The sequence below is a fragment of the Leptonychotes weddellii genome, chromosome 10, assembly GCF_054177405.1.
Source record: "Leptonychotes weddellii isolate Sample4059 chromosome 10, ASM5417740v2, whole genome shotgun sequence".
Classification (NCBI taxonomy): Eukaryota; Metazoa; Chordata; class Mammalia; order Carnivora; family Phocidae; genus Leptonychotes; species Leptonychotes weddellii.
In genome coordinates, this window is record NC_138378.1 from 7394694 (window position 1) to 7422488 (window position 27795).

The 27795-nt window shown below is 44.2% G+C and overlaps 1 protein-coding gene across 1 annotated transcript; it reads left to right on the forward strand.

Moving 5' to 3' along the window:
• The first annotated feature begins 1188 nt into the window (after nucleotides 1-1188).
• CYP24A1 (cytochrome P450 family 24 subfamily A member 1) lies at nucleotides 1189-18576 on the forward strand. The gene is made up of 12 exons (XM_031038467.2): nucleotides 1189-2752; nucleotides 2948-3138; nucleotides 4413-4506; nucleotides 6297-6393; nucleotides 8795-8886; nucleotides 9549-9660; nucleotides 11095-11240; nucleotides 14326-14492; nucleotides 15504-15582; nucleotides 16279-16476; nucleotides 16572-16691; nucleotides 17295-18576. Exons 1-11 carry the CDS (start codon nucleotides 2495-2497, stop codon nucleotides 16680-16682), a joined length of 1545 nt encoding a protein of 514 aa, XP_030894327.2. The 5' UTR covers nucleotides 1189-2494; the 3' UTR covers nucleotides 16683-16691; nucleotides 17295-18576.
• Nucleotides 18577-27795: the final 9219 nt, after the last annotated feature.

The following is a 27795-nucleotide window of genomic DNA, read 5'->3' on the forward strand; positions in this document are numbered from 1 at the left end:
TTCTCCACTGGACATGAGAAACCAATTTTCCTGAAATAAGAATGTTCTCGCTGGCCGTTATGCCACTAACAACTGCCTACACTTCCAAGTGTTTACTTGGAGTTTATAAGGCAACACAGTGCTAAACTCATATGAAAATCTAGAAAATATAAAATCATTGCCCTTTCTTTTTGGGTGCACCTGCAGAGAGAGAGAGAAAAGAAAGCACAAGGAAGGGGGATAACTCAATATCTGACTTAACAGAAGAGTTATTTATTGACCATTCACTATGTGCCAAGCACCTGCCAGAAGCAAGGTACACAATGGTGGACTAAATGCGTCTTGTATTTGGAGCTATTCTTTTTTTAACCACCATTAGCACATAAAGCAACGTTCTTTCACACAGCCCCACACAAACTGATCCCATATCCGCCCCTCTTTGTGATATTCCCACTTAAGGAACATTCCCAATATTCTGAGATGGTCTTGGTTTAACAAAAGGCGATGTAAAATGCATGATGTAGATGGATGTATATAATAAGGGCTAGAATCAGAAAAATCTGGGGTCTGAATCCCACATGAGCCACACGTGACATTGGGCTTAACTCTCTAAGCTTCCGTCTTACTGATTCATTTATTTTTGTCATTGGGCTGAACTCAATGGGAAAACTTTCGTACAATGTCTAGCTTAAGTGCCCTATCATAACCTCTAGAAAGCTCTCATTTATACATTATGTAAGATGTATATATTACATATAGTATTTAATCTATAGTATGTGATATATAATGCGTATATATAGGGATATCTATACAAATATAATGCATTATACCAATTACATTGTAAAAGTAGATATAATAATTAATATAATACATTATATTAATATAGTTATTTTTATTAACATTAGCAATCATCAACATCTCAGGACAAATCTGAAATGACAGAGTTCAAGCTCAATGTGGACTGCTAAAGGTTCTCAAGAAACAAACTAGAGGTTTAGAATGAACTCACTAGGGAAGTTACCAAAACTAGGGTCAAAAAAGGCCCGGTCACATGACTGGGGAGCCGGAAGAGAAAACAACTTGGCTGGTCTTAGTTCCTGTGCTGGGTCAGAATGACAGACCACGAATTACTCTAACACAATCAACAAAAATTTCCAACTCCTCTTCCTGAATTAGTAGAACAAGTTCTACTCTGGCCAGCCCCGATGACTCTAGAAATTGTGTGCGTGCGTGTGTGTGGCCCCGCGCTTGCCTAGGATGGACTTTGTAGGGGTGGGTGGGGCTGGTGGGGCCCGGCGGCTGGAAGCTGCACGTGCGCATCTTTGCACAAAAAGAGAGGGGGCCGGTGGACGTGGGAGAGGTAGCCCAGCCTCCACTGCAAGCCTCGCTTTCACCGCATTCCCTAACTACCCAAAGGGATAACAACAACTGTATCGAGTGCTGACTACCGACTAGGCTCTGCTGTTGGCGCTTTACCTACTGTAATCCATTAAATCTTCCTAACAACCAAGAAATGGAGCAGCCAGGGAGGAAACTACAAACCCAACTGTCTAGCCTGGCCCAAGTGAAGACCCGAAGGTGAAATGCCCTCTTTGGATGCATTTCACTTGTCTCCAACACCCCACCTTGGGAGGCGCAGAAAGCCAACCTTCCTCCAAAAAGAGTTCGGTCCAGGCTGGCAAGCACTGGCTCCCGGGAGGCGCGCGGACTCCGGGGCCCCCGGCAGGCGCCGGCAGCCTTCCCGGGGCCGCACTCGGAGACCTCGCCCGCCCGGCTGCGCGATTGTGCAAGCGCGGGGCTGCGGCGGCGGCCGCCACTGCCGGCTCCTGCCCGCCGGGGCAGGGCGGGGAGGCGCGCTGGGCGCACACCCGGTGAACTCCGGGTGGAGTCCGCCGCGCTCCCGCCCGGGGAGCCGCGCACCCGCCACCCGAAGCCCGGGCGCCCTCCCTCACCTCGCTGACTCCATCCTATTTCCACCCCCCGCCCCGGGTCCCGCGTCCCTCCGGGCCAGGCCAGCCAGGGCCCACTCCGCCCTACTCAGTGTGCTCATTGGCCACCCAGGGCCTGCCCTGTCTCCATAAATACATGGTCCCTGGGCATGGAGAGGGATAGGAGGAAACCGCAGCGCCTAGCAGCATCTCTCTACCCTCCTTGACACCTCCACTTCGCGGCTCCAGACCAGAAAGTCAGCCTCGCAGACCCACGGGCGGATCCATATTCCTTCCCTTCCTCTTCCAAGAGACACCCAACCCCCAGAGGCACCCCTCCAGCTCCTGGGGCCAGCGCTCGGCCGGCACCCGCGCCCTGAGGCCCCCGCACGGGGCAGCGCCGAGCATCCTTGCTCCAGGTCCTTTCTTCTCTCTGCTCCTCTGCCGCCCCCTCCATCGCACCTGCTGGCCCTCTTTGCCCCTCTTTCCCAGAATCGTCAAACCCCCAGATCCCGCCGGCGCCTCTCTAGCAAAGTCGCATTTCCCGGTCCCCGCGCACTCCCACGAGCCCGGTGTCCCCCGCCGCCATGAGCTCCCCCATCAGCAAGAGCCGCTCCCTTGTCGCCTTCCTCGAGCAGCTGCGCCACCTGGGGCAGCCACCCAGACCGGTGACGTCTGCGGTGTGCGCACCCCCTCGGCCGCGGGAGGTGCCCCTCTGCCCGCTGATGGAACCGCGCGACGCGCAGAACGCGGCCGCCCTGCCGGGCCCCACCAACTGGCCGCTGCTGGGCAGCCTGCTGGAGATTCTCTGGAAAGGGGGCCTCAAGAAACAGCACGACACGCTAGTAAATGCCTCGTCGCGCCCCAATTCCCTCTCCCCTCCCTGCCCTGCTTGCGTTCCAAACCCTCGGCGAGGCGCGCGGCCCGGGCGCACAGGGCGCTCGAGGGTGGCGGCAGCTGCGGCCCCGGGAGGCGGGAGGCGGGAGGAGCGCTCCCGGGACTGCAAGGGATGCGCGCTGACTTGGTTCGGCCCGCGGCAGGCGGAGTACCACAGGAAGTATGGCAAGATTTTCCGCATGAAGTTGGGTTCCTTCGACTCGGTGCACCTGGGCTCGCCGTGCCTGCTGGAAGCGCTGTACCGCACGGAGAGCGCGTACCCGCAGCGGCTGGAGATCAAGCCCTGGAAGGCTTATCGCGACTACCGCAAGGAGGGCTACGGGCTGCTGATCCTGTGAGTCCAGGAGGCAGGATGGGGGCCGGCGTCTGGGCTCCATGCGCTTGGAAATTGGGAGAGGGTTTTCAGCGGTGGTACCCTCCGTATGCTGGGGGAACACGAAAGGCTCTACCCGGCGTAGTCTCGAACTCTTGCCTAGATCAGAGTGGGCTGAGAAGAGGTGTGCACCCAACACCTGCCTTTTCTCCTGCAACTGGGCAGGGCTGTGCCTTTTTAAAGAAAGGCCCAAAGCGTTATCCAAATTGTGGTGTTCAGACTCTTGGGCGGGTCGAGGTTCGGAAGTCAGCGTGCCAGGCCAACGTATTATATACAAAATTATCCCTTAACGATTGTCTGTAATCCCCTCTTGTGAGCTCAAACGCCAGAAATTAACTTCTTTTGCTTTTGACAGCTACCTTCCTATCTGGAGGGGACCCATTCCCCTCCAGAAAGATCCAAGTCTAGTCAGAAAGGTGGGATGAGGAGGGACATCAAGGTCTCATTCTTTTAGATAGATAAATGCCATTATGTGATGAGATTCCTCTGCTTTTTCATTGTTAGCATTTAACAGGTTAGCACTTCTTTTTTTTTTTTTTTAACTTCCAAATTGTAACTCCTAATAGTTGTATTTTTCAGGATATAATCATTGGAATTAAAAGCCATAGTAATGTCTACTCTGCAAACCCAGAAGGTTTCAGGGGCCAGGTAATTCATATAAATGTGTAAGGAAGGCCCAGCAGGGATTTTAATCACAGGCTGTGTGGTCTACTATGGGGTGAGGGAAGAAGGTGGATGATTAGAACAGGCTTTTACAGCTCCAGTGAACCTCTGACTGTGTATTATTTGGAGGCAATGATAGAATTCTAGGGTTGCGGTGTTTTGTGAATGTGACTTTCAGCCCAAGTCAATGGATTAAGAGAAGAGAAAATTTTTCTCAAACAGATCTGGGTTGCTGGTGAAGGGGATGTTTGGGTGCCCACTCTTACTGCTGAGAATTGAGGCATCTGGCCTCCCAGGTCAGCCCCAGCAAGGGCACCTCAAAAGCCCTGAACCCCAATTACCTGGACTTCACCTTCCTGGCATCATCTTTGACTGGGAGGAAAGGTGGTTTCATTCGGTTGTCAAACCAGCCCCCAATATTCCAATGCTGACATTCTCTGGGAGGTTGGTGGCATGCTTCTCAGTGTTCATTTGATTATAGAGTTCACAAAGTGGCAGAGCTGGGGGGCTTCTTTGCTTCTCCCTTCTTTCCCTTTCAGTTTGCTCTAAATACAATTCTGCTTCCCTCCCAGGGAAGGAGAGGACTGGCAGAGGGTCCGGAGTGCTTTTCAGAAAAAACTAATGAAACCAGCAGAAATTATGAAGCTGGACAACAAAATCAACGAGGTTTGCAGGCTGGGAGCCTGGGGAGGGAGAGATGTTTATGGAACTTCAAGTCATAGCTATAAAGTGCAGGCAATTTGATGGTTCAGGGGTCTTCCTTTTCTCCCCACTCCTCCTCCCCCAAACCCTTATTCCTCCTTCCTTCACTCTCTTGTAAAGTAACATCTCAATAAGGGAGTGATTACAAGCAGAGACTTTGGTATTCCTCAGCCTTGGCTTTGAACCTCAGCCCTCCACCCCCTTGGTCTGTAACCTGACTCTTCCCTTAACTTCCCTAAGCTTCACTTTCCCAATATATACATTGGGAAATACACGACAGTTCCCACCCCGCAAATTTGCTGGGAGGATTAAATGAGATAATGCTTATAAAAGTCCTCGGTCATGCCATTTGAATAGGAGTCTTCAAGCCAGAGAAGGTGGAGAAAGGCATTCAGGAAGAGAGAATAGCTTGCTGAAAATAGAGAGGCATGAGATAGCACGGAGTGTTCAGAGAATAGTACATTCAGAGCAGCTGAGGTGAGGCTCTCTCTGAAACGATGCTGGACAGAGGGCAGAGCTTAATGTTTTTGGACTATGATAAGGCATTTAGACATTATCCTTTAGTCAACAGAGGGCCAAAGAGGGAGAGATTTAAGCATACGGTGTTCTCTTTACTCCTGATCACTTAGGGTGTTTGTTTTGAATTGAACTTGGACCCAGATAGGATCATATAGGTGCAGATTGCAAACCCAGAAGGTTTCAGGGGCCAGGTAATTCATATAAATGTGTAAGGAAGGCCCAGCAGGGATTTTAACAAACAGAACAGTGCATGCCCTTTCTAGAAGGGACAGCTGCCCCAGTTCCAGCAAATGACTACCACGTGGGAATGCAGACCCAGTGTCTCCAGATTTTGTCATTATTATTATTATTATAAAATTCCATATGTTTATGTGAAGTTTCTGGAGTTTTTTGATGGTAACAATTTCAAAGTCCTTTTTAATGCACTATGTGGACAAAATGCCCATTGGTTACACGGATGGGCTTTGTAGTCATACCTACCTTGTTCCAGGCCCCAGCATGGCCACTTTCCAGCTACGTGTCCAAGGGCGAGCACCTGAGCCCCGCTGGAAGCCCGTTCTCCCCTCTGTTAGGCAGGAAATGGGAGTAATGATAGTACTTTCTACCTCACCGCGTTGTTGTGAGGATCAGCTAAGATAACACACTCCATAGTGCTTGGTACGATACAAGCCTTGTTAAATGTGAGGCGTTAGTCATCTAAAACCCTGATTTGGGCAGTTGGCGTCTAGAGACCTTATGTAACTTGTCCCACGTCACAGAGCTATTTAGTGAAGGAGCTGTGTCCCAAATTTGCAGGTTTTTCTGCTTCCAAGTTCAACACGCCTAACACAATACCAGCCAGTAAGGAGATGTTTGCTGGCCCAGATATGGAAGCGGCAGACCTCATGGTGTTTGACAGGTTATGCCAACAGACACTTGGCTGATTGCTCCTTCATGGTTTAGTCCCCAGTCTGATTAGAAGAAATGTTTTCCTTTTCTTAAATTTAGATCAAAAGCTGAAACCGAAGCTTTAGGGTGGTTTTGGGAAAAGCTGAGAAAATAACCCCTGGATGAGGTTGTTAGGGCAGAAGGTGAGCCCCCAGGGAGAATATATAATTAGTGTTGCTTCAGAATTAATAACATCACGGGCAGTGAATATACAAGGTAGCAAAACCTGAAGTTAGCTTACGGAGCCTTTAAACTTTTGTTTTCCTTCAGTGACTGAAATATATCTTCTGTGGTTTCTTTCTTCTAAGGTCTTGGCTGATTTTACGGGTAGAATAGATGAGCTCTGTGATGAGAGGGGCCATATTGAAGACTTATACAGCGAGCTGAACAAATGGTCATTTGAAAGTAAGTTGTCTTCACGGTCTTGTTCGTTTGATTTCCTAGTGGCTCTGTTAATAACTTCTATAATCATATACTGTTGGTGACAACAAAGAGCTGTTCATGCAGTCTTTTCATGCTTTTGGGCACTCAGGTTATGCTTTGCACTATGGGTTGTTTATGTAGTCATTCAACAAACGTTTATTGAACACCTGCTATGTGCCCAGGAGTATGCTTGGTACTAGGCACACAGCAGGGAACAAAACAAGCAATGTCTGTGTTCCCATGGAGCTTAGAGTCTAGTAGGGTTGACGATCAACAAGTAAACACACTTTAAAATATATATTTTGACAAGGGGTAAGGAACTCAAGAAAGAACCTAAGCTCCTAGATGAGGCAAGTCTGTTTTGGGAAGGAGACAGTTGAAGTGAGACCTAAAGGAATAAGCCACAGGGCATCTGTGGGGAAGATCATTCCAGAATGTGGAGACAGGGAGGGCAAATATGCCGAGGTGGAAGTATGAGTGATGTCTCGGACCATAGGGGTGGATGATAGGGGAAGGGAAAGAGGGGCTGAGGAAGACCAAGCCAGGGGCTGTAGGTTCTGGCCAGAACTTGAGCTTTTAGTTTGAGTCAGGTGGGGAGCCATGGAGGGTTTCAAACAGAAGAGGGGATGATCCCTTTCTTTGAGGAACACTCCAGGAACAAAAAGCAGAGCTCCGCCTGGACCGGGACACTGCCCAGTGGGGATACAGGCAAGGAAGCTGTTTCCATAGAATGGGTAGGCACCTGACTGAGGAGGTTCGAGGCTGTGGGAGAATCCGAGAGAGCTGCCTCAGCTGAGCTTGGTCAGGGGGTGCTTCACAGTGGTGGGGCCATATCAGATGAGGCCTGTTAGATGAGTAGGAGTTCACCAGGTGAAGGTCAATGAAGGAGCAGAGAAGATTCTGTTGAAGGAACAGGAAGATGTTCAGAATGACCAGAGCATGACCAACATGGTGAGGGCAGAGGATAGGAGGAAGGCAGTGGCCAACCCATGTAAACTAGGGATGGGAATTTGGTTTTGAGCTTGGGAGTACCTGGGAGTGATACAGAATGCTTTTAACTGGAAGGAGCCTTGGACCGATTTTCTGGAAGGATCACTCTGGCTGCTCATGCGAGGGATTGGAGAGGGCACTCCAGGATGGAGGCTTTTGTCGTGACCTGTCTCCCCCAACTGCTGAGCCTCACTTTAAAGATAGAGACCATTTGGGCGCCTGGGTGGCTCAGTTGGTTAAGCGACTGCCTTCGGCTCAGGTCACGATCCCGGAGTCCTGGGATCGAGTCCCACATCGGGCTCCTGGCTCAGCGGGGAGCTTGCTTCTCCCTCTGACCCTATCCCCTCTCATGCTGTTTCTCTCTCTCTCTCTCTCAAATAAAAAAAAAAAAAAAAAAAAAAGATAGAGACCATTTGACTATCTTAGCACATTAGAAAGCTCCATGCAAAGAAGAAATCCACAGAAGTTGTTAAGGGAAAGGGGAGTAGAATAAAGTGAGGGAATGTTTACAGAGGAGAAACAAGTGTATGTTTTGGAAACTGTCCACTGGGAATACCCAAATGAAGGAGTATTGAATGCATGTCTTTGCAAGTCAAAGAAGACTGGACTGTGGTGGCTTAAAAATTATTGTTCCAGTGTTATGAGAAGTCTCGAGGAGAGCAGTCTGCAGCTAGCACTCAACGATGTCACTGGGGGCTCTCCATCTTTTTGCTCATCCATCCTTAGCTGGTTGGCTTGTTGCAAAATGGCCGCCGCCCCTCCTGGTCTCACCTCTGCACTCTAGGCAAAAACAAGAAGGAAAGAGGGAGGAGCTAAGACAGCTGTACTTGCCCCTTTTATTAAGAAAGCAAAGGAGTATTTTCCGTAAGCCTCATTGGCCAGACCTGGGCCATGTGGCTTCTCAGGCTGCTGCAGGAAGCCTGGGGAATCAGGGAACAGGATTGTCACCAGAGTCTTAGATCAATCCAGATTCATTGCCTGAGGACTGATACATTGACACTCTAAATAAAATTGGGGATCTCTTTGGGAAGAAATGGGAGAGAATGAGTATTGGGTAGGCCATTTACAGTGTCTGTTACACATGGTGTCAATGATAAACTCTGACAAAAGCAAGGCATTGCAGGAGACATTCAGTCCTGTATAAAAATGGCTGTATTTTCACCGTGGCATTTCTGACCCAGAGGTTCTGCAGCGGTTGGGTCAGTGGATGTGGAGACAATTTCTAGAAAGTGAGAAGAGTATCATGCCCCTTTCTCTCAGATTTTTTGCCTTTCCTCTGTTCTTGGAAAAGACCTTGCTCTTACAAAAGATAGAATCAAGCCTTTAATAGCCCGCTACTCCCAGACTACGGTGCCGCTGTGATTGTGTAACTCTTGATTATTTTAAATGACAGGCATCTGCCTTGTGCTCTATGAGAAGAGATTTGGACTCCTTCAGAAGAATGCCGGGGATGAAGCTTTGAACTTCATCATGGCCATCAAAACAGTAAGCATCCCCTTGAAGATAGCAATTTTCCCAATTTTCAGAACTTAACAAAGATGCATCCCATTTCCCCAGGAGGGGCACACACACCTATTTTATTACACTAGTTAAGTGTTACTTTCAATGTGTCATGTGTTTTCATGTACGTATGTGCATGTATGCTCGTAAACCAGGAATCACACTACATCATCATTTAGGCAAGTTTAAATAGGTGTTTCAATTAAAGGTCAGTCAATTAAAATACTATTTGAAAAAGAGTCTGAAAATTTTCCAATGTAATATTTTTGAATCGTGTTGACCACACATGGATGTGATAGATGCCATGAAACTGGTGTAGAAAATGGCGAACGTTGGGAAATTAATGGAAATGGAAGTCTCTATGAAAGTGATGGCTTTCCTTCTTTCTTCTTCTTTTTAAATATGGAGGTCCTAAGATCACATATTTTATTAAACACATCCAGTGGGAAATCATCCCAAAGATCATTTTCATTGTGCCACCGGGGTGGGGGAGGGCTCCGCGTCCAGCACTGGGGGGAGAGTTCCTGCCTTTGTGGAAGCAGAGGGTGCGGGTCGTGTAGAATGCTCCTCTCCCATGTGAAGGCTCCTCTCCAGTTGTCTTTGAGAGAGGTAGAAACCGGAATGAAAAGGCATTGTGTTCCTCACAGATGATGAGCACGTTTGGGAGGATGATGGTAACCCCGGTCGAGCTGCACAAGAGCCTCAATACCAAGGTGTGGCAGGCCCACACACTGGCCTGGGACACCATTTTCAAATCAGGTAATGCGGCCACACACCCCCGTAGCCCTTTCTCTGGCGCTGCTGCCAGAAGTCTGGAATGATCTTCTTGACCTGACAACCTTGATCCTTTGATGGAGTTGTGCCTCCTGATTGTTTTGGCTTTGTAAACACAAGTTTAGAATCGCCCTGGCATAGGCAAATTCTAAGGAAAAGACAGCTTTGCGTAGTCTTTGGGAGCTGGGAGAGGTTAAAAGCAAGAGCTTTGGAGTCAGAGATACCTGGGTTCAAATCCCAGCTCTGTCAACGGTGTAGCACGTTGACCAAATGTGCTATAACTCTTTCGTCCTCAGTAGTCTTGTGTCTAAAATGGGCTAATAACAACAATAATAATACTTACCTCGATGCAGCTGTTTCTAGGTCTAATATAGATAATGTAAAAACCTGGCTAATCTCAATACCCAATGGATCAGAGCTATTTCTGCTACATTATCAGGGGAATGCTGTGAGTATTGTTCTATGAGTTACCAATAGGTACTAGTAGGAGGATCCATATCATATCATACCATGTCATATCTTTTATACACACACATAAATATGTACTCAGTTAATTCTCACCAAAAACCCTGTAAAGTAGGTCCTTCTATTAGCCCTGAGTGACAGAACTGAGGCACAAAAAAGTAACTTTGTCAGGATCACATGCTAGATGATGGCAAAAGCCAGGGTTTGAAGCCAGACAGGACTCTCAAAGGTCTAGCTCTAACTGCTGTACCACTTATGGTCCTCATTATTACTGTCAACCTCACTGTTATTATTATTCTGGTGGTGGCTTGCCTAGTGGATTGAAATAAGGAGACACATGTCTAGAATGTGTCCAGAATGTGTCCAGAAATTTCTACCTTTGCCAGCATGCACGAAGCACGGCACTTGAGTGTGTGTGTGTGCACGTGTGTTTATGTTTGATAACGTTGGGGGAGGTTCTCTCCTCCCCTACCGCCCAGATCTGGGAGCCAAGTCCCACACTGCCCGTATTCGTGACCAAACCAGCCAGACACCTGGCTCTGGGTGCGAGTTCTGATTCTGAAGGTGGACCCAAATCCCATCTATGTCCCGTGACGATCTCTTCCAAACTCTGAGCTCTTACTACTCGAAATGTGGCCTGCAGAGCAGAAACAGCGCCTGGGAGCCTGTAAGAAATGCAGATTTCCAGGCCCGCCCCAGACCCCTGATTCAGAATCTGCATTTTGGCAAGATGCCCGGGGGATTCTTTGGCAAGTTAAAATTTGAGGAGCCCTGCTCCTGTGGGCACCGATCAATCCTTGGTGACTTAACAACAAGGCAACGTTAACTCATTGAAGAAATGGTCAGTGTCCCCCCCCAAAAAAGGCCCTGAAGATGTCACGGGGAGGATTTTACCTGGGGTTCTCTTGCATTCTTTCGCGTCCTAATCGTCCCCTGACTTCCTTTCTCCAATAGTCAAGTCTTGTATCGACAACCGCTTAGAGAAACATTCTGAGCAGCCCAGCACGGATTTCCTCTGTGATATTTATCACCACAATCAGCTTTCCAAGAAAGAATTGTATGCGGCCGTCACAGAGCTCCAGCTGGCCGCCGTGGAAACGGTAAGGGGCCTGATGTCCGTTCGCTAAACGAATGGGCTGAAAAATCTTTTTCATGATGAATTTTAAATACTCATTCAGCTCACTCATTCCACAAGGATTAACTGAGCACTGGCTTAGCAAAAATTGTAAGTCTCCTACGAGATGCTGCGGGAGACCCAGGACACAGTCTCGGTCCTTAAACAGGTGATAGGAGGTGAATTCATGCGCTCCAGCAGGGGGACAATCAAGTGTCATATTAAAGACACAAGCTGCTATGGGAATTCAGAGGCAGTAAAATGCCACACCATAGAAAGATTTTTAAAAATTGAATATGTTCTAAAAGGTTGTGCACGTTACCCCGAAGTGCCTGACTGTGGTCGTTACTCTAAAAATATTGGCATGCTCTCTGCCAGTCCGATTATTTTTTTCAGATTAAAAGCATAAGCATAGTGAGTCCGGAGAAAACTTGATTTTGACTTACATGAAACAACCTATCTGAAATACCAAAATTCTGTCCCCAGTGTGCTTGATACTCCTGGTAGGTACACAACCCAGCCAGACTCCAAACACAAATTCTGACAGGTGTTCAGGTGGGTTTGATTGTCTTTGATCCATTCTTTGCACCATCACTGGAGGGACGTGTAGTAATATTCCTCATGGCCCAAAGGTTCACACACCTGTAATCTCTAAGAAGAATGTGTCCCAGTTCATTTCTTTCCCACGTTTCCCCTTTCTTTTGTGTTTCTCGTCCAAAGAAAAAGTAGGGTTTTCTACATCAGGGAGAACAGCAAAGTTATCATTTCTCCTCACGCTCCAGAAGGCTGTTAAAAGGAAGAATTCATTTCGCTCACTGTCATACTGAGTCACTTAGCCTAAGAGGCTCCCTAGAGTGATAAAAGTAAAGCTTCACCCATTATCTTTTTTTTTCAGCTGGAATGTGAGTTCGTTGAGGGAGATGACTTGGTTTTGTCCGCTGCTGTATGCCTAGGATGTAGAATAGTACTTAGCATAAAGTAGGTGCTCAACGAATACTTGATGAATAAATGAAAGGATTCAGAAACTACTGAGTGCCTACTATGTGCTTGGCACTCTTCTAGGTGCTTGAGGGACCACCATGAACCAGAGACCAAGGTCTTGGCCTTCATGGAACTTAACTGCGGGGAGGGAAGACCAACCAGAAACATGTAGACACACCAATAAATGGGATCTTTGCAATTAGTGGTAGGAGACATGGAGGAAACCATCTGAGTGATGGGATAGAAGGAGAATGGAGAGGGGGCAGGGTTCCCTCTCTTCCTGGGACTGAAATGATGAGAGAGAGCCAGCCAGGGGAAAGATGTGGTGGAAGAGCTCTCCAGGTAGAGAGAACAGCATGTGCAAGGGCCCTGGAGCAGAAAGAGGGTGGGAGCTGGAGACCTAGCCAATTTGGTCAGGTTGACGTTGGAGAAGTCAAGGGGCCATATTAACCAGAAGCCTTAGTAAGCCATCTGGATTTTATTACACCTGTGATGGAAAGCCTTTGGGGTATTATAAGCAAGGAAGTAGCCTGATCAAATTTATGTTTTGAAGGGAGGGCTCTGGCTGGTGGAGTGAAAGAAGGTTCTAGAAGAGGAAGGGCAAAAGCCGGGAGGCCAGCTGCGAGATGGATCTCCTCCACGGAGGTCAAGCCGGGATAGTTAGTGCCTGTGAGGTTTCCCAGGCCATTTTCAGCCCCTGCAGTTACCCTAAAAGGCCCAGGCTGTCTTACAAGTCTTTGGTGAAAGCTACAGTTATCTGCCTTTTGGAAACTCTATTTGGTACTTGCGGTAAGGGACCCGCTGATATGGTTAAATGTTTCTTTTTTAGTCCTGGCAATTCTGGAAGTCACTTTTGGAAAATCAGAGAAATTTGAAAGTGTATCTAATTTGGTGGCTACACCCTCTTCCTGTTTTGTAAATTGGACTCTTGTAATAATGCCGTCCACTGTTTATTTGCAGCTAAGGCTGCCAGTCTTCTGACATGAAGAAGCCTGCCTTGGAGGCATCTTCTTCCCAAAATAGTAAATTCCATTGGCTCCGAATCGTCTCACACTTTGCTCATCTATGTCAGTGGCACATGACACTTAGCAAAAGCGTCTTCGTGTCTGCAATGACCATTTTTACAGGAATATTTGGCTTACATTAACTTAAAAAAAAAAAAGGCCTAAAAACAAATACATATGACTACCAGTGGTGAATATTATGAAACTAAAAGCTACGCTGGCTGTTTCAGCCAATATTTTTTCTCTTCTGCTGAAAGGAAGTAAAGCATGCCGCTAAAAAGACCATGAGCCTTCGTCAGAAACTGTGGCCAGTTCCTTGAAATACTCAACGCAATGCTAGAATGTCTTATTTTGGTGTTGGCACCCTCCTGCAAGGGCTCTTTGCATGTGGCTGGAACCCAGGGTTCATAGATAACTTTTTAGGATATGGCAAAACAAACAAACAACCCTCTTTTTTTAAATTCCAGAAATATAGTTTCTTGTGCATTTACACTATAAAATTAAAAAAGAAAAAACTTATTAGCAACGCTGCCAGGATCTCTATCCCTCTTTCCCCACCCAAGTATTCTATCCATTTTCTATATTATACAATTTTTGATCAAATGCTTTTTTATTTTGAGATAATTATAGATTCACATGCAGTTCTAAGGAAAAGTAGAGAAGAGTCCCTTGGATCCTTCCTGCAGCTTCCCCCAATGGTAACATCTTGCAACAATAAAATCTTATCACAACCTGGAAATTGACACAGATACAATCCTAACCAGCTTGCTTTCCTTTCATCAGCTCTACATGGTTTCTTTGTGTTCAAACAATTTTTTTATCAAACTGAATTTTAAGTGTCCTAATGCAGCTGATTATTTCAAAGAGTACATTGATTAAGCTATCCTTAACTGGCATTATTTTCTAAAATAAATCTGACTTTTTATATGCTGTATTTGTGTAACGCACAGCAAATAAGGACACGTGAAAAAGTCTCACCAATACATTTGCAGAGCAAGGTGGTAGGCATCAGTTTTTGTTCAGCTCATGATGGTTTTAAGGCAATTTATTTGCAGAAACTCAGGTTTATGTCCATTTGCCTTTCAGACAGCAAACAGCTTAATGTGGGTTCTCTACAATTTATCCCGTAATCCCTATGTGCAACAAAAGCTTCTTAAGGAAATTCAGAGTGTATTGCCTGAGAATCGGATGCCACGGGCAGAGGATTTGAGGAATATGCCATATTTAAAAGCCTGTCTGAAAGAATCTATGAGGTGAGAACACATGCCTAAGCCAACATGAATATGCTGGGAAGCCATTCTCTTAAAGACACAATGAGGGGTCTCCACGCCCACAGACAGCACCCACAGTTGACTCAGAAACATTTATCAAACTGCAAAAAAAAAAAAAGAGCCTTAAGACCATATTCTTTTACTATTATTCATTTCCTAAATCATTTGGGCAAATTCTATTAAATCTCTGGAAAGTCAGTGTCCTCCCTTTCAATCGGTAATAATAATAGTCTAATGAATGCTGTAAGCACTAAGTAAGATTAGGGGCATAATTGAAGGATATGAGAAGAAGTTCAGCAAGAAAACTATATAATTATTTGATAAGACAAAGAGACATCTTTGTTTTTGAGCCTCTGGTATAAAATGTTCTCTGAAAATTCTTTTTATACACTTTCTGGAAAACAAAACTCACAACATTCTAGCATTAGGAAAGAAATAGCTTTCACTTCAGGAAGGGCAGATAGGAGAAACCTAGAACAAAAGTCAAACTTAAGCGTGACACAGGAAACACACACATTTGAAGTCCAGAAATAAACAGGAGAAAACCACTATTAACAGCTACTAAGCAGTTACTGGGAAGTTAACCAACACAATAAGGAAGAAAAACAGAAGATATAAATTTCAGAAAGAGAGAGACAGAACTTCTTGGGACGCCTGGGGAGCTCAGTCGGTTAGGTGTCCTACCCTTGATTTCAGCTCAGGTCATGATCTCCGGGTTATGAGATCAAGCCCATATTGGCCTCAGCACTGGGTGTGGAGCCTGCTTAAGATTCTTTCTCTGCCCCTTCCCCAATAAATAAATAAATTAAATTAAACTTTCTTTCTAAAAAAAAAAAAAGAGACAACTTCCTTATGAGAGTTGTGATCATGTTCTGTTTTTGAGTATGAACATATGCAGGAATTATTTATTTAACCAATTTCTGTATTCCCATTGATATTTGATCTAGATATTGGTCTGTGCTCACCTTTACATCTTTAATTTTGTTTTTTCAGGCTTACCCCAAGTGTGCCATTTACAACTAGGACTCTTGACAAAGCAACGGTTCTGGGTGAATATGCTTTACCCAAAGGAGTAAGTAGGATTCGTGCAATCTGTACTTTATAGAGCTTTGAAAGATACGCCTTTCAAATACTCATCAGGTCTCCATAAACACTTTCCCTGGGAGAGCATTCATTTTGGAAATATGTATATTTTAGTGTATAGCTAACATGTTGTGTCGTATGGTGTTAGGATTAATGGTTTGGGGGAAAAGAGACCTAGATTCAAGCATAGCCTTGAGTGAGTTACATAACCTTTGTGAGCCTCAGATTTCTCATCTGTAAAATGGGGATAATAATGGAACCCACCAGGGCACCTGGGTGGCTCAGTTGGTTAAGCGACTGCCTTCTGCTCGATCCTGGAGTCCCGGGATCGAGTCCCGCATCGGTCTCCCTGCTCAGCGGGGAGTCTGCTTCTCCCTCTGACCCTCCCCCCTCTCATGTGCTCTCTCTCATTCTCTCTCTTTCAAATAAATAAATAAAAAATCTTAAAAAATAAAAAAAATAATGGAACCCACCACATAGGGTGCGTGAGAATGTGATGCTAAATTTTAAACTTTACCTATTTATTACCTGGTATATTTCTAGTACTAAATACATGTTGGCAATCACCATATTATAAACTTGTGGGTTGTTTTTACATTTGTAAGGGGATCCCTTTTGTAAATTTTGCTGTTCAAATGTTTTCTTCTAGTTATTTTACACGTTTTGTGTTTCTGTGTGTTTTTAGACAGTGTTGATGTTAAATACCCAGGTGTTGGGATCCAGTGAAGAAAATTTTAAAGATTCAAGCCAGTTTAGGCCCGAACGATGGCTTCAGGAGAAGACAAAGATTAATCCTTTTGCGCATCTTCCATTTGGCATTGGGAAAAGAATGTGCATCGGTCGCCGACTAGCCGAGCTCCAGCTCCGCTTGGCTCTCTGCTGGGTAAAACTGATTTTTGCAGTTGTGCTCTGTTGTATTCCACAAGGCAGGAAAAGAGGGGGTAATTCTGCCCTTTTCTTTGTGCATGTGCGTTTCAGATCGTCCGCAAATATGACATCGTGGCCACGGACAACGAGCCTGTGGAAATGCTGCACCTGGGTATCCTGGTGCCCAGCCGGGTGCCCCCCATCGCTTTCCGACAGCGGTAAGAGCCTCAGGTGAGCATCTGGCATGCTGTGAATGACCAAAGTGTGAGCTAAGCTTAGAAGCCAGCCAGACTTGGGTTTGAATCGCTGCTTACCACTGAGTGGCTGGGTGACCTTGAGCAGTTTCTTAACCTTTCTGCCTCCATATTTTTTTCATTTGTAAAATGGGGACCAAAATCATATCTCTCTAGAAAGTTGATATGATACTAAATATTTAGCCTGGATCCTGGCATCCACTAAGTGCTCTGTAAAGGCAAGATGCCATTATGGGGCCAGAGTTCCTCTCCCGGCTTTGAGTCTCTCCTCCTTCTGCCATTCAGGATAATTTTCCCATCTCAAGGTCCATAAACTTAATCATATCTGCAAAGTTCCTTTTGCCATGCATTCACAGGCTCTGGAGATTAGAGCATAGACGTTTTCTCAGGGCCATTATTCTGCCTACCAAGACTGTTCCAATAAAACTTTATCTATAAATACAGGTGGTCGGCCTTATTTGACCACAGGGCTTTGGCTTACCGGCCCCTGGAATGTAAGTGTATATATTTACTAGCCTGTGTTAAATATCGTTTACTTATACTTCTTTAATATCTAATTGGAATTTACTTTATCTTCCAGAATTTTTTTTGACCAGGACCAAGAGCAGCAATGTTTACCCTCCTGCAAGAATGGTGCTTATGGCTTCTTCGTTACTGGAAAGCAAAGTTCAAACATCAGAGCGTGAAACGGCACATAAAGAACAGTTAGACCCAGGTGTTTATAAACAACTCTTTCTTCGGTACAATTGTTCTAGAAGCTGCACTGTCTATATAGATGATGGTATTTAATAAGATTGTATCTGACTCAGGAAAGCAGATTGTTGGGTTACAAGGTGCTTTACAGGGTGTACTTCAGGCTTACTTGAACCAATGTCAGCACCATCTTGGCTTACACAGAATTGCTCATAATACTGTTTTCTCTTGCATCTTCCATGATGTGCCAGGGAGGCCAGGCACTTGTCAGTTAGTCTGGTAAAGTCACTAAATGTTTCTGTTCCTTCCCTACCAAATTCACTGCTTGGTTCTTTACTTCTCAAAAGTGAGTTTACATTTCACAATGAAAGTCCTATGGAACACAAGCTAAATTGTCTGGGGCTTGGGGTAATATTGACAATCCATTCATTGTAACTCTGTTTGATGTAGTATTTGGGAAAATACTTGTTTATGACATAAGCAAAGCTAAATGTTAAAGTTATCAGGTCTCTGTGGAACCGTATTTTTCCTGTTTTGAAATTGCAGCATTATTGGGAAATTAGAGAGTAAGTCTATTTTAAGTACTTTGATGAAGTCAGAATCTCTTATCTAAGAATGCCTTAATGATTCACTGTGGCATCATTTTGTCAAAGGATTCTGAAATTCTTTATTTAGCTAATGGATTTCCTCTCTGGCATTAAGAAGTAGATCAGCAGTTTTGAAATTGTGTGTGTATGTGTGTGTGTGTACGGTAATGACAATTTGCTTAAGTCATTTTCAAAATATATATGGTATTTGATTTAGGATCTATGGTTTAGGACAATGTTCTAAAGTCCAATTACAGTTTAAAAATATTCAGTGACTTCCTACGCTTTGCTTTCCCCGCTATAGAACAGTAGTAAAGTGTGCATGCATTACTTAAAACTTTGTAAAAAAAAAAATGTTTACATAAAGTTTATTTTTACATATGTTTACTACTATTTTTCCTAAAAACATACTTCCATTTCTGTATATTTGATAAAGATTTCCCTTTCTAGGTTATATTTTTAGAATATTTCAGGAGTATACATTTATATCATTCTATTTGAATGAATATGTACATATCACTAAAATAGGTGCATGCTCTCTCCCTACTATGAAATTAATTTTAGAATTATAAATCCACATGTTGTCAGATCTCATTTGTATATCTTCTTAGAATTCTCTGAAAATAAAGGTTTTGAAATATTCAAGAACTATTTCCTCTTTGTTGCATTTGTTACATCAAAATTTAAAGTTTTAAACTTCGTCCTACTAGAAGATTTTTTCAGGTGGCCATTTTAAAAGCCCTATATCACGAAATCTACTCTGACTAAAAGCTGGACTTCCCTAACAGTTTTACAGAAAGATGATCATTTGAGTGGCAAAATAATTTTCCTTTTTTTTTGCTGCTTCAATATTTTTTAAGTCCATTTAGTTCTGAAGCACCACCTCCCTCTAGATGAGCACAGAAACTTCCAGCTGATGTCCAGTCTGTTCTTTGTATGCTGGCCATTTTGGCCTTCTCAAAACCCAAACCCGACTGTCTTATCCTTGCTTCTGTGGGGTCCCACTGCTTTTATGTAAAGATCTAATTCCTTAAGCCAGATGTCAGTGTCCTGGAAAACATGGCCCCACCGAACCACAGGCCCCAGCCCACATCACCCACACCCAGATGCCTCCGGACCCCGCCACACTGGCTTCTGCCAGTTTCTTTGATTCCTTCAACACTCTCGGCCCACGAGGTTTTGCACCTGTGGTCCCTCCTCCTACAGTCTTCCCTCCTGGCACATTTTCTTTCTTTTTTATTTTTTTAATTAATTTTTTTTTTTGATGTAGTGTTCCATGATTCATTGTTTGCATATAACACCCAGTGCTCCATTCAATACGTGCCCTCTTTAATACCCATCACCAGGCTGAGGCACATTCCTTCTTTACCTGCTCTTCCCCTACGCACCAGTCAGAGCCCAGCTCCAGCTTCCTGGAGGAAGTCTTCCTTGATGATTGAGATGCCCCAGAGGCTGGCCCTGGCATCAGGATTCATTAAGGAAGTGATTCCAGAGGAGACTGTGAGGGACTGAGGGCATCAGGGTAGGGAGAGGAGCCAAAGGAGGTGCAATCTGGGGGGCGCTCTAGCCTCAGCCTGATCCCCTGGGGAGCTCTGGGCATGTAGCTTACAGCAGAGTTGGTTTGTTCTCCTTGTGACAACCCTCTTCAGGCTGCCCCTTGAGGATGCACACTCTCCCAGGTACCTCTAGCTCTTAGGTGAGGTCCACACAGAATGGCTTACAGAAGCCCAGATTCATCCTGTTGATAGGACTCATGGCAAGTCATAAAACCTCTTCTCTGAGGCCTGGTAGATCGGGTGGAGTATGGTGCTTGTCACAGGGTAAAGGTAACTCAGATCTATTATGATTGTCACCAGTAACACATGCCATTCAGTGGCCTTTATCATATGTCTTCTCCAGTCCCTGTTCTGTCTCCCTTGAGGCCAACTCAATTCTTCAACTTGAGCAGAAGTCTAATGGATATTTATAAGAAACCAGTTCATGATGATACATGAAGAAGGCAGTCCCCTCACTTTGTGGTGTCCAGATAATTTTTTGAGAGTGGGAGGGAAGCAAAGACAGAAGGCAAAGACGGGGAGGAAAGAAGCATGTTTGTGGCCAGCATTCCACACGCTGGCACTGCTCCTCAGAAGAGCAGAAAATTATTTATGGAGTAACTCCTTATATGCAGGTGGTGAAGTGGAAACGTGTTCCGGCACTAGAGGGAAGGCTAGCTGTGTAGATGGGTAAGAGAGGACACTTGGTCTCTACGATGTAGCTTGCAGATGGTTTCAGGGATGTGAAGATAACTCTAGGCAATTTTTGCATTGCTTGCTTGCTCTGAGAACCTAAATCTCCAGTGTGCCTCCCCTCTAATGAAACACCTCTGAGTTCTATGTCCTGCAAACTCCATGTTGGTGTAGTAAGAAAAGTATGGACTTAAGGTTATTAACCTCACTTGGGTTTCCATCCTAGAGGAGCCATCTCCTAGCTGCATGACGTGTGTCATTTACTTAGCGTCCCCGAGCCTTAGCTAATCAACAGAGGCTAACATACCTCATGCAGAAGTGTTCTTGTAAGGGTTAGAAAATTTGACGTGGGCTCAGGGCTTGGCACAGAGGAGGAGCAGCGTCTGAAGTCATATTTCTGGATCAAAGGGGCAAACTTGAAACAGCTTCCCTTGCAAGTGTTCTTTACAGAGCATGTCCAGTGAAATGTTCTGGACCCAGTTGGGGAAAAATGGGACATTACAATAACAACATCTAGAAATTCAATCGGTTTTACCTCCTCATGCAGCAGAACTTAGGACATTGGGAGATGAAGGAATTAGTCTATGGTTTTTATTTCTGTTCAGGGTTTTCAGGAAACTGATGGAGAATTACCAGGGTAATAAAAAAATACCATTTATTCCATCAGACCAATAGTCTAACCACGGGCGCTTTTGTGCTAAATACTAGAAACCACAAACCCATAGATTACATTTGATACATTCCATTTGGTCCACACATGGCTGCCAAACACTGATTATTCTAATTCCATTGATCTTTCTACTTGTATTAATTGGCATTCTGCCAGGAAGAATTTTTGTTTGTTTGCCTCAAGTTTTTATTTAAATTCCAGTTAAGGGCACCAGGGTGGCTCAGTTGGTTAAGTGTCTGCCTTTGGCTCAGGTCATGATCTCAGAGTCCTGGGATTGAGTCCCACATCGGGCTCCCTACTCAGCAAAGAGCCTATTTCTCCCTCTCTCTCTCTCTGCTGCTCCCTCTGCCTGTGCTCCCTCTAATAAAAAAATAAAATCTTTAAAATAAATAAATAAATTCCAGTTAGTTAACATAAAGAAGAATTTTTCTTTTTAGCTTGTTTATGTATATAAGTGTGAGCTTGTGAATTTTTTCAAGAAGTTATAATTTTTCACTATCATTATTTATTTTGATGTTCAAATTGTCCCAGATCTGGCTGGTGGGAGCCTTTTCAGATAGGTTCCTCTGTGTGTGGGGGAGAGAGAGAGAGAGTGTGTGTGTGTGTGTAGAGAGAGAGAGAGAGAGAAACAAAGCAGAAGTAGTGAAACGCTAATGCTTGAGGGATCTGGGTGAAAGGTATATGGAAATTCTTTGTACTGCTCTTCTACATTTGATATTATGTCAAAATAAAAAGTTTAGGGGCGCCTGGGTGGCTCAGTGAGTTGAGTGTCTGCCTCCAGCTCAGGTCATGATCCCAGGGTCCTGAGATCGAGTCCCGCCTCGGGTTCCCTGCTCAGCACGGAGCCTGCCTCTCCCTCTCCCTCCCTGCTCATGCTCTCTCTTTCTCTCTCTCACTCTACCTCAAATAAATAAATAAAATATTAAAAAATAAAAATAAATAAGTAAATAAATAAAAAGTTTAAAAAACCCAAGAAGCGGTTGAGTGCATGGTTCAGAACCCAGCACCGGAAGCAGGTTGATTTGGTTCAAATCTGGGCTCCTCCACCTGCCAGGTGTGTAATATTTAAGCAAGTTATTTTGACCTCTTTGTGCTTTAATTTCCTCATCTATAAAACAAGGGTAATGATCACAGCGTACCTCGTAGAGCTGCTGAGACAATAAATTGAAACCGCGCATTAAAACTCTTAGAAGATGTCTGGCACCTTCTGAGTCCTCAATAAATAGGAGGTGTTTTAAAATGCACCTGGCGCCTGGGTGGCTCAGTCGGTTAGGCGAGGGACTGTTGATTTCCGCTCAGGTTTTGATCTCAGGGTCTGGGATCAAGCCTCACAGTGGGCTCTGCGCTCAGTGCCGAGTCCGCTTGGGATTCTCTCTCCCTCTCCCTCTGCCCCCCCCCCGCCCCCGCTCATTCTCAAGCTCTCTCTCCCTCGCAAATAAATAAATCTGTTAAAAAAAAAAAAAAATGCACCAACACGGACCGTTGTGAGATACGACATAGGATTTCGGATGTCTCACTTCCAGGGACGCCCAGGAGGCCCGCCCGCACTGCTCACAAGGGCATAAGGCAATCAGCAGAATGGCTCCTCCCCCAGAGGCAGGGCGTGGGCCTGGGCCCCCCCACTACCCCCACCCGGCCTGTGCCCGCCCCCAGTACCTGCCACACCTCATTCCTGAACTCCATTTTGCACGTCCTAGGAATCTCCCACGTTTCCCCCTTGGTCTTTAGGGAATCTCACTGGATTTCACTGAAACCATAAAGCCCAAGCTCCTGATTAGAACAACCAAATTTACTGAGTGTATCCTTAGGCCCTTTCCTGTACCTTATTCTTCACCGACGCCTTGCCGAGAAGCCAGAAATCTTCCTATTTTTTAAATAGGCTTGCAGAAGTCAAATAACTAGCTCAGGAAAACACAGTAAGCAGGAAACGGACTTAGACCCTGATCCCTCTGACTCCATGCGCCTTACTCATTCCCCCCATATTTTGTGACGCTCAGAGAACCTGTAAATGGGTCAGTCAATTAATCTATCGGCACGTATTTTAGTATAAACCTGTTGAACAACACTGGTTGAGAGTCAAGGTTCCATTTATGGTTCAATCTAATTTGTTGAACTTCCCTTAATCTCCTGGATTGGACATTGATCCAAATGACATAATCACTTATTGCCGTCCACGAATGCTCTGTCCTGCAGAGTCTCCCTTTATCAGCAACAAAATATTTGTGGAACTCTTAATCATCAAGATGCCTTGCACTTGGGGCCTTCCAAGTAGCATCAACTCCCAAGCACTGGTGCCTTGGAATTAATTTGAAGACTTGCACGGTGGGCACTTTTCCTCCAGATTTCTTTTTGCTTTAGCGAAAAGGGGTGTGAAGTACTTTCTGCACATGTTGAGCAGAAAGGTAAGCCAAGGAGTAGAAAAAAAGTCTGGCAGTCAAAATTTAATAGTGAGCCAAGACTTGACGGCACCGACTTGAATGATGAACGCCTTGTCATTGTTTTTCATTTCCATTTGCTTCTTTAAAAATAAGGACATTTCCTCCCTCAGTTCATTCTCCTTCAGCTATGTCCTCGCTTTGGCAGCACATATACAAATTCTCCTTCAGTTATAATTTGCCCAGACCTCTTGACACCAGGGGACGTCCACTGGAGGCTTGTAGATGTCCCCCAGGGGGGTGCCAACACCAATTCTAAAGTTGAGTCCAGAGACAGCAGGAAGAGAATTGTGATTAGCCCACAGAGATTCACACTCTGTGCTATATATTTATGCATCCCATATATAATATATTCTGGATACCAAACCTACAGATATGTAATAAGAATAGCTAACCTTTATTAAGCACTGTCTCTGTGGTTGGAACTATATTAAGTGCATTACATCGACTTTTTCCCCCCAGTGCTTTTATTAAGGGTGCATTTAGGGGCACCTGGGTGGCTCAGTGGGTTGGGCGTTTGCCTTGGGCTCAGGTCATGATCTTGAGGTCCTGGGATCAAGCCCTGCATCAGGTTCCCTGCTCAGTGGGGAGTCTGCTTCTCCCTCTGCCCCTCCTCCCACTTATGCTCTCTCCCTATCTCAAAGAAATAAATAAAATCTTTAAAAAAATGCTTATGCCTCACGGAAGAATTAACTAAAGAAAAAAAAAAAGATGCATATATATCCCTCACAAGTTATGCAGGATGAATTTTGGAGGTATGCAGACAGATACTTTTCATTACCAATAATGTGCATGTTTATAATTATCTTCTGGTAATACTAGTTCTTTTTAAGTTTCTAGTAGTATTTTAAATTTGCTTTTTAAATGAGTTGATTTAAATTTTAAAGAGGAGATGATAATAGTAAATACTATTTCATGAGGCATGTGAGTCAGGCAACAATCATGAAAATGGCATAAGAGTAGCTGGAAATTAGGAATTGCTGGAAGTTGATAAGCCTGCGATGAAGAGGTGAATAGACTTTTCATTTTACGGTTGAGGAAGCTGAGGCCTGGGGATTACTGATGCTCAGGGTCCACGGAACTAGTGTGTGATGGGGCCTAGGATTTGAACCCAGGAAATCTGACTGTGGAGGTTTAACTCGGGTGGCCCATGGCTTCCCCACCTCCTGGCAATCACATCTTTGTGACATAAGGGCAAGTCCTGTAACTTGCTTCTAACCAATGGGATATGTCAACAACAAGATGTCACTCCCCTGATTGTGTTACAGAAGACTATAACATAATCTGTCATCCCAGGAGACTCTCTCCTTCGATGGTTTTGAAGGGTAAGCAGCTATGTTGGAAGGCCCACATGGCCAGGAACTGAAGGCAGCCTCCTATTAAAAAGGAACGTCCAAAAATGAACTTAATAAGTCCTAAATTAATCAGCAGAACCAGCATCATGCACTAATTTATCCAACAAATATCTGTTAAATCCTTATCCACTAAATTGCATACTTGTTAAGGATAATGGAATTCTGTTCTCGTATTGCAGGAGTTGTTCCTTATTCCCACCTTAAAATTCTGTTCTCCACAGTGTAATTCACATAGGGACAAGCTCATCCCACCTTTCAAGCTTGACTTTATTAGTTCTGTTTTAATACCGGCATTGCAGGAAATTGTCTGAAATCATTGTTCTCAAATAATTTTCATGTGGGAAAGCCCTACATATGAGTTATCTCACTCTTCATTGGAAATAAATTAAAGCAAGGAAGGAAACATGAGAAAGTGAGTAAGAAAAGAAGCACTGATGTTTTTGAGACATCACTGAAGTGGGTTCTGGTTTTCTTTTTTCTTTCTTTTTTTTGGGGGGGTTCTGGTTTTCATTAAATAACAAACAGAAGCAGATTATTAATTCGAACAAGCAACTAACATCATAAGGCCCCAAAGATTACTTCATGGCTGCCTTATGGAGTTAGGGTGTTGGCTAAATCAAGCTATAGAAACAGCAGAAGAAACAAATATGTTGCCATTGTGGCTCTTAATGAGATTTCTGAGACTAATTCCATCTTTTTACGTTAGAGTTTCCGGAGTAAGGTGCTGAGTCAGACTTTGGATGACCATTAAATAAACTTGCCAAATCTTTCCAAAGTTCGCAAGCAAGTGACCTGGAAAAAAATTCATATTAAGGCTTTAAAAGTGTACAAGTGCCAGAAGAACTTAAAATAGTTAACTCATCAACTTGCCCAGAATGAACTTGGGATAAGCTTGTCTTGCATGTTCCTTGTTGGGACCAGAAAAAAAAAAAAAAATCAGAAAACAACTTCATTTGAGGGAAGGACGTTTCCATTGTATAGGTCAATATCAAACTTCTTAGGTAATGAATGACTATGGTAGTTATTCATGTTCTGGCCGATCTGATGAAGTCACATTTCATCCTGTAATTTCTAAGTGACTGACCAGGAGATCTTGGAAGTTCACTAAGTTACACTACTCTTCTAAAATGAACTGCATAACTTGCCTTCTTCTGCCTTCAGAAAAGCTTCGTATTATCAGTACCTTAAAAGTTTCTTGTAAAACTTACCTATAAAACTATGCAGGCGTGGACAGGACTGGCTACATAATTTGCAGGGTCCAATATACAATGAAAACGAGGAGCTCCTTGTTAAAAAAAAAAAAAATTAAGAATTTCAAGATAGTGGCTCACAGAGCATTAAACCAAGCACAGGGCCGTTGTAAGTAGGGGATCCCATGCACCTGCCTGGCTAAGGTCTCAACCACTCGGGGCCAGCCCTGATGTAGGCACGGAGATGTTTGACTATGAGATTCATTCCTTTAATGGTTACTGCTTTATTCAGATTTTCTTTTTCTCGGGGGGTCAGTTTAAGGAATTCAAACCCTGGTTCTGGTGAGTGACCTAAGCTGCACAGGAAGCACTAGGAAAAGGAAGCTGCGAAATCACCAAGTGACTTCCATTGAGCCTGCCTTGTAAATTACATGATTCTGATTCCTTCTTGGAGACTGCTACCGCTGTTGTCTACATAAAGAAGCTAATGATAATAATATCTTTTATTAAAGTGCTTCTTATGTGCCAAGAAGTTACTCCGCAATCTGCATACATTATTTCATGTTAAACATACAGCAGTAAGTCATTACTGTCACCTCAGGATACAAATGAATACTACGCTTGAGCTTAGCCAAAAGGCCAAGAAGCAATAGGATACAAATAATAAACAGATTTGGATAAATGAAGAAACTTGTCTGCAGTCATCTGCCTAGAAAGGGAGACAGTAGATGTGGATCTCAGATTTGATTGGAAAGCCCAAAGTCTTAAGAACTATATTTTATCACTTCATTTTATATGATTTTTTAAAACAGAATTAGAAACCCTGTGGATGAGGGTTTCTCAGCCTCATCATTAGTGACATTTACAGCTAAATAACTCTGTCATGGGGGTGCTGCCCTGTACATTATGGGATATTTAGTAGCATCCCTGGTCCCTACCTATTGCATGCCCATAGCACCTTCTCTCAGTTGTGACAAAAAGATGTCACCAGACATTGTCACATATCCCCTTGAGGGGTGAGGGGTGGTCATGAAATCACCTTAGCTGAGAACTACTGTTCTAGATCTCTCTCACACTAGATTTTTTTTAAAAAGATTTTATTTATTGAGAGAGAGAGAGAGTGAGCGAGGGAAGGGGCAGAGAGAGAGGGAGACAGAGAACCTCAAGAGGACTCCCCACAAATACGGAGGCTGACGCAGGGCTCAATCTCATGATCCCGAGATCATGACCTGAGCCGAAATCAAGAGTCGGGGATGGTCAGCTGACTGAGCCACCCCAGCACCCCTCTCACTAGAATTTTTCTCAAGAGACTATTTTAATGCAAAATTTCAAGAGTTAGATGCAAATTCCATTCATTAGAATGAGAATTTAAAAAGGAGCATGTATTCATTCCACAAACATTTATTGTTTCCCTTGGGACCTGTACACACAACTTTAAAAATACCTACATTGGCAGTGTGAACTTTCCAAGATATGTAGGAATGAGGTATTAATTGTTGGAGATTACAATCTGCACTATGGATTAGCAATGGAACAAAAAATTGGCTTGTTGGGCCAGATTAGGCTGACCAAAGTATGACCCACAGGAGCAACTGAGTTAATTGTAACAAAAGGTGCAGTTGACAGAATGCATTCCATTTACCCAATTCACAAGGAATTTCACTGGCCTTTGAAGAAAGTTTAGGGAATGTATACATTTCCATGCCGATGTTGAAACTGCTTTGGGAATCTATTCATTACTAACATATTTACCTTGCAATACAAACAGTTCCCATGGATCTTGTATCAGCCCTCACAAAGTCAACTGAGAAAAATGACTTGTAATCATATTATTGCTCAAAACATATTGTTGGTAATTCAGTTCTAGGCAGTGGCTTTGGGAAACACTTTTGTCTCAACAAGTTAATGCATTTTTATCTATTA

Coding starts and splice junctions, on each gene's coding strand:
- CYP24A1 (XM_031038467.2), top strand. CDS start 2,495: ATGAGCTCCCCCATCAGCAAGAGCCGCTCCCTTGTCGCCTTCCTCGAG. Junction 3,139..4,412: donor GGCTACGGGCTGCTGATCCT/GTGAGTCCAGGA, acceptor CTTCCCTCCCAG/GGAAGGAGAGGACTGGCAGA. Junction 6,394..8,794: donor GAACAAATGGTCATTTGAAA/GTAAGTTGTCTT, acceptor TTTAAATGACAG/GCATCTGCCTTGTGCTCTAT.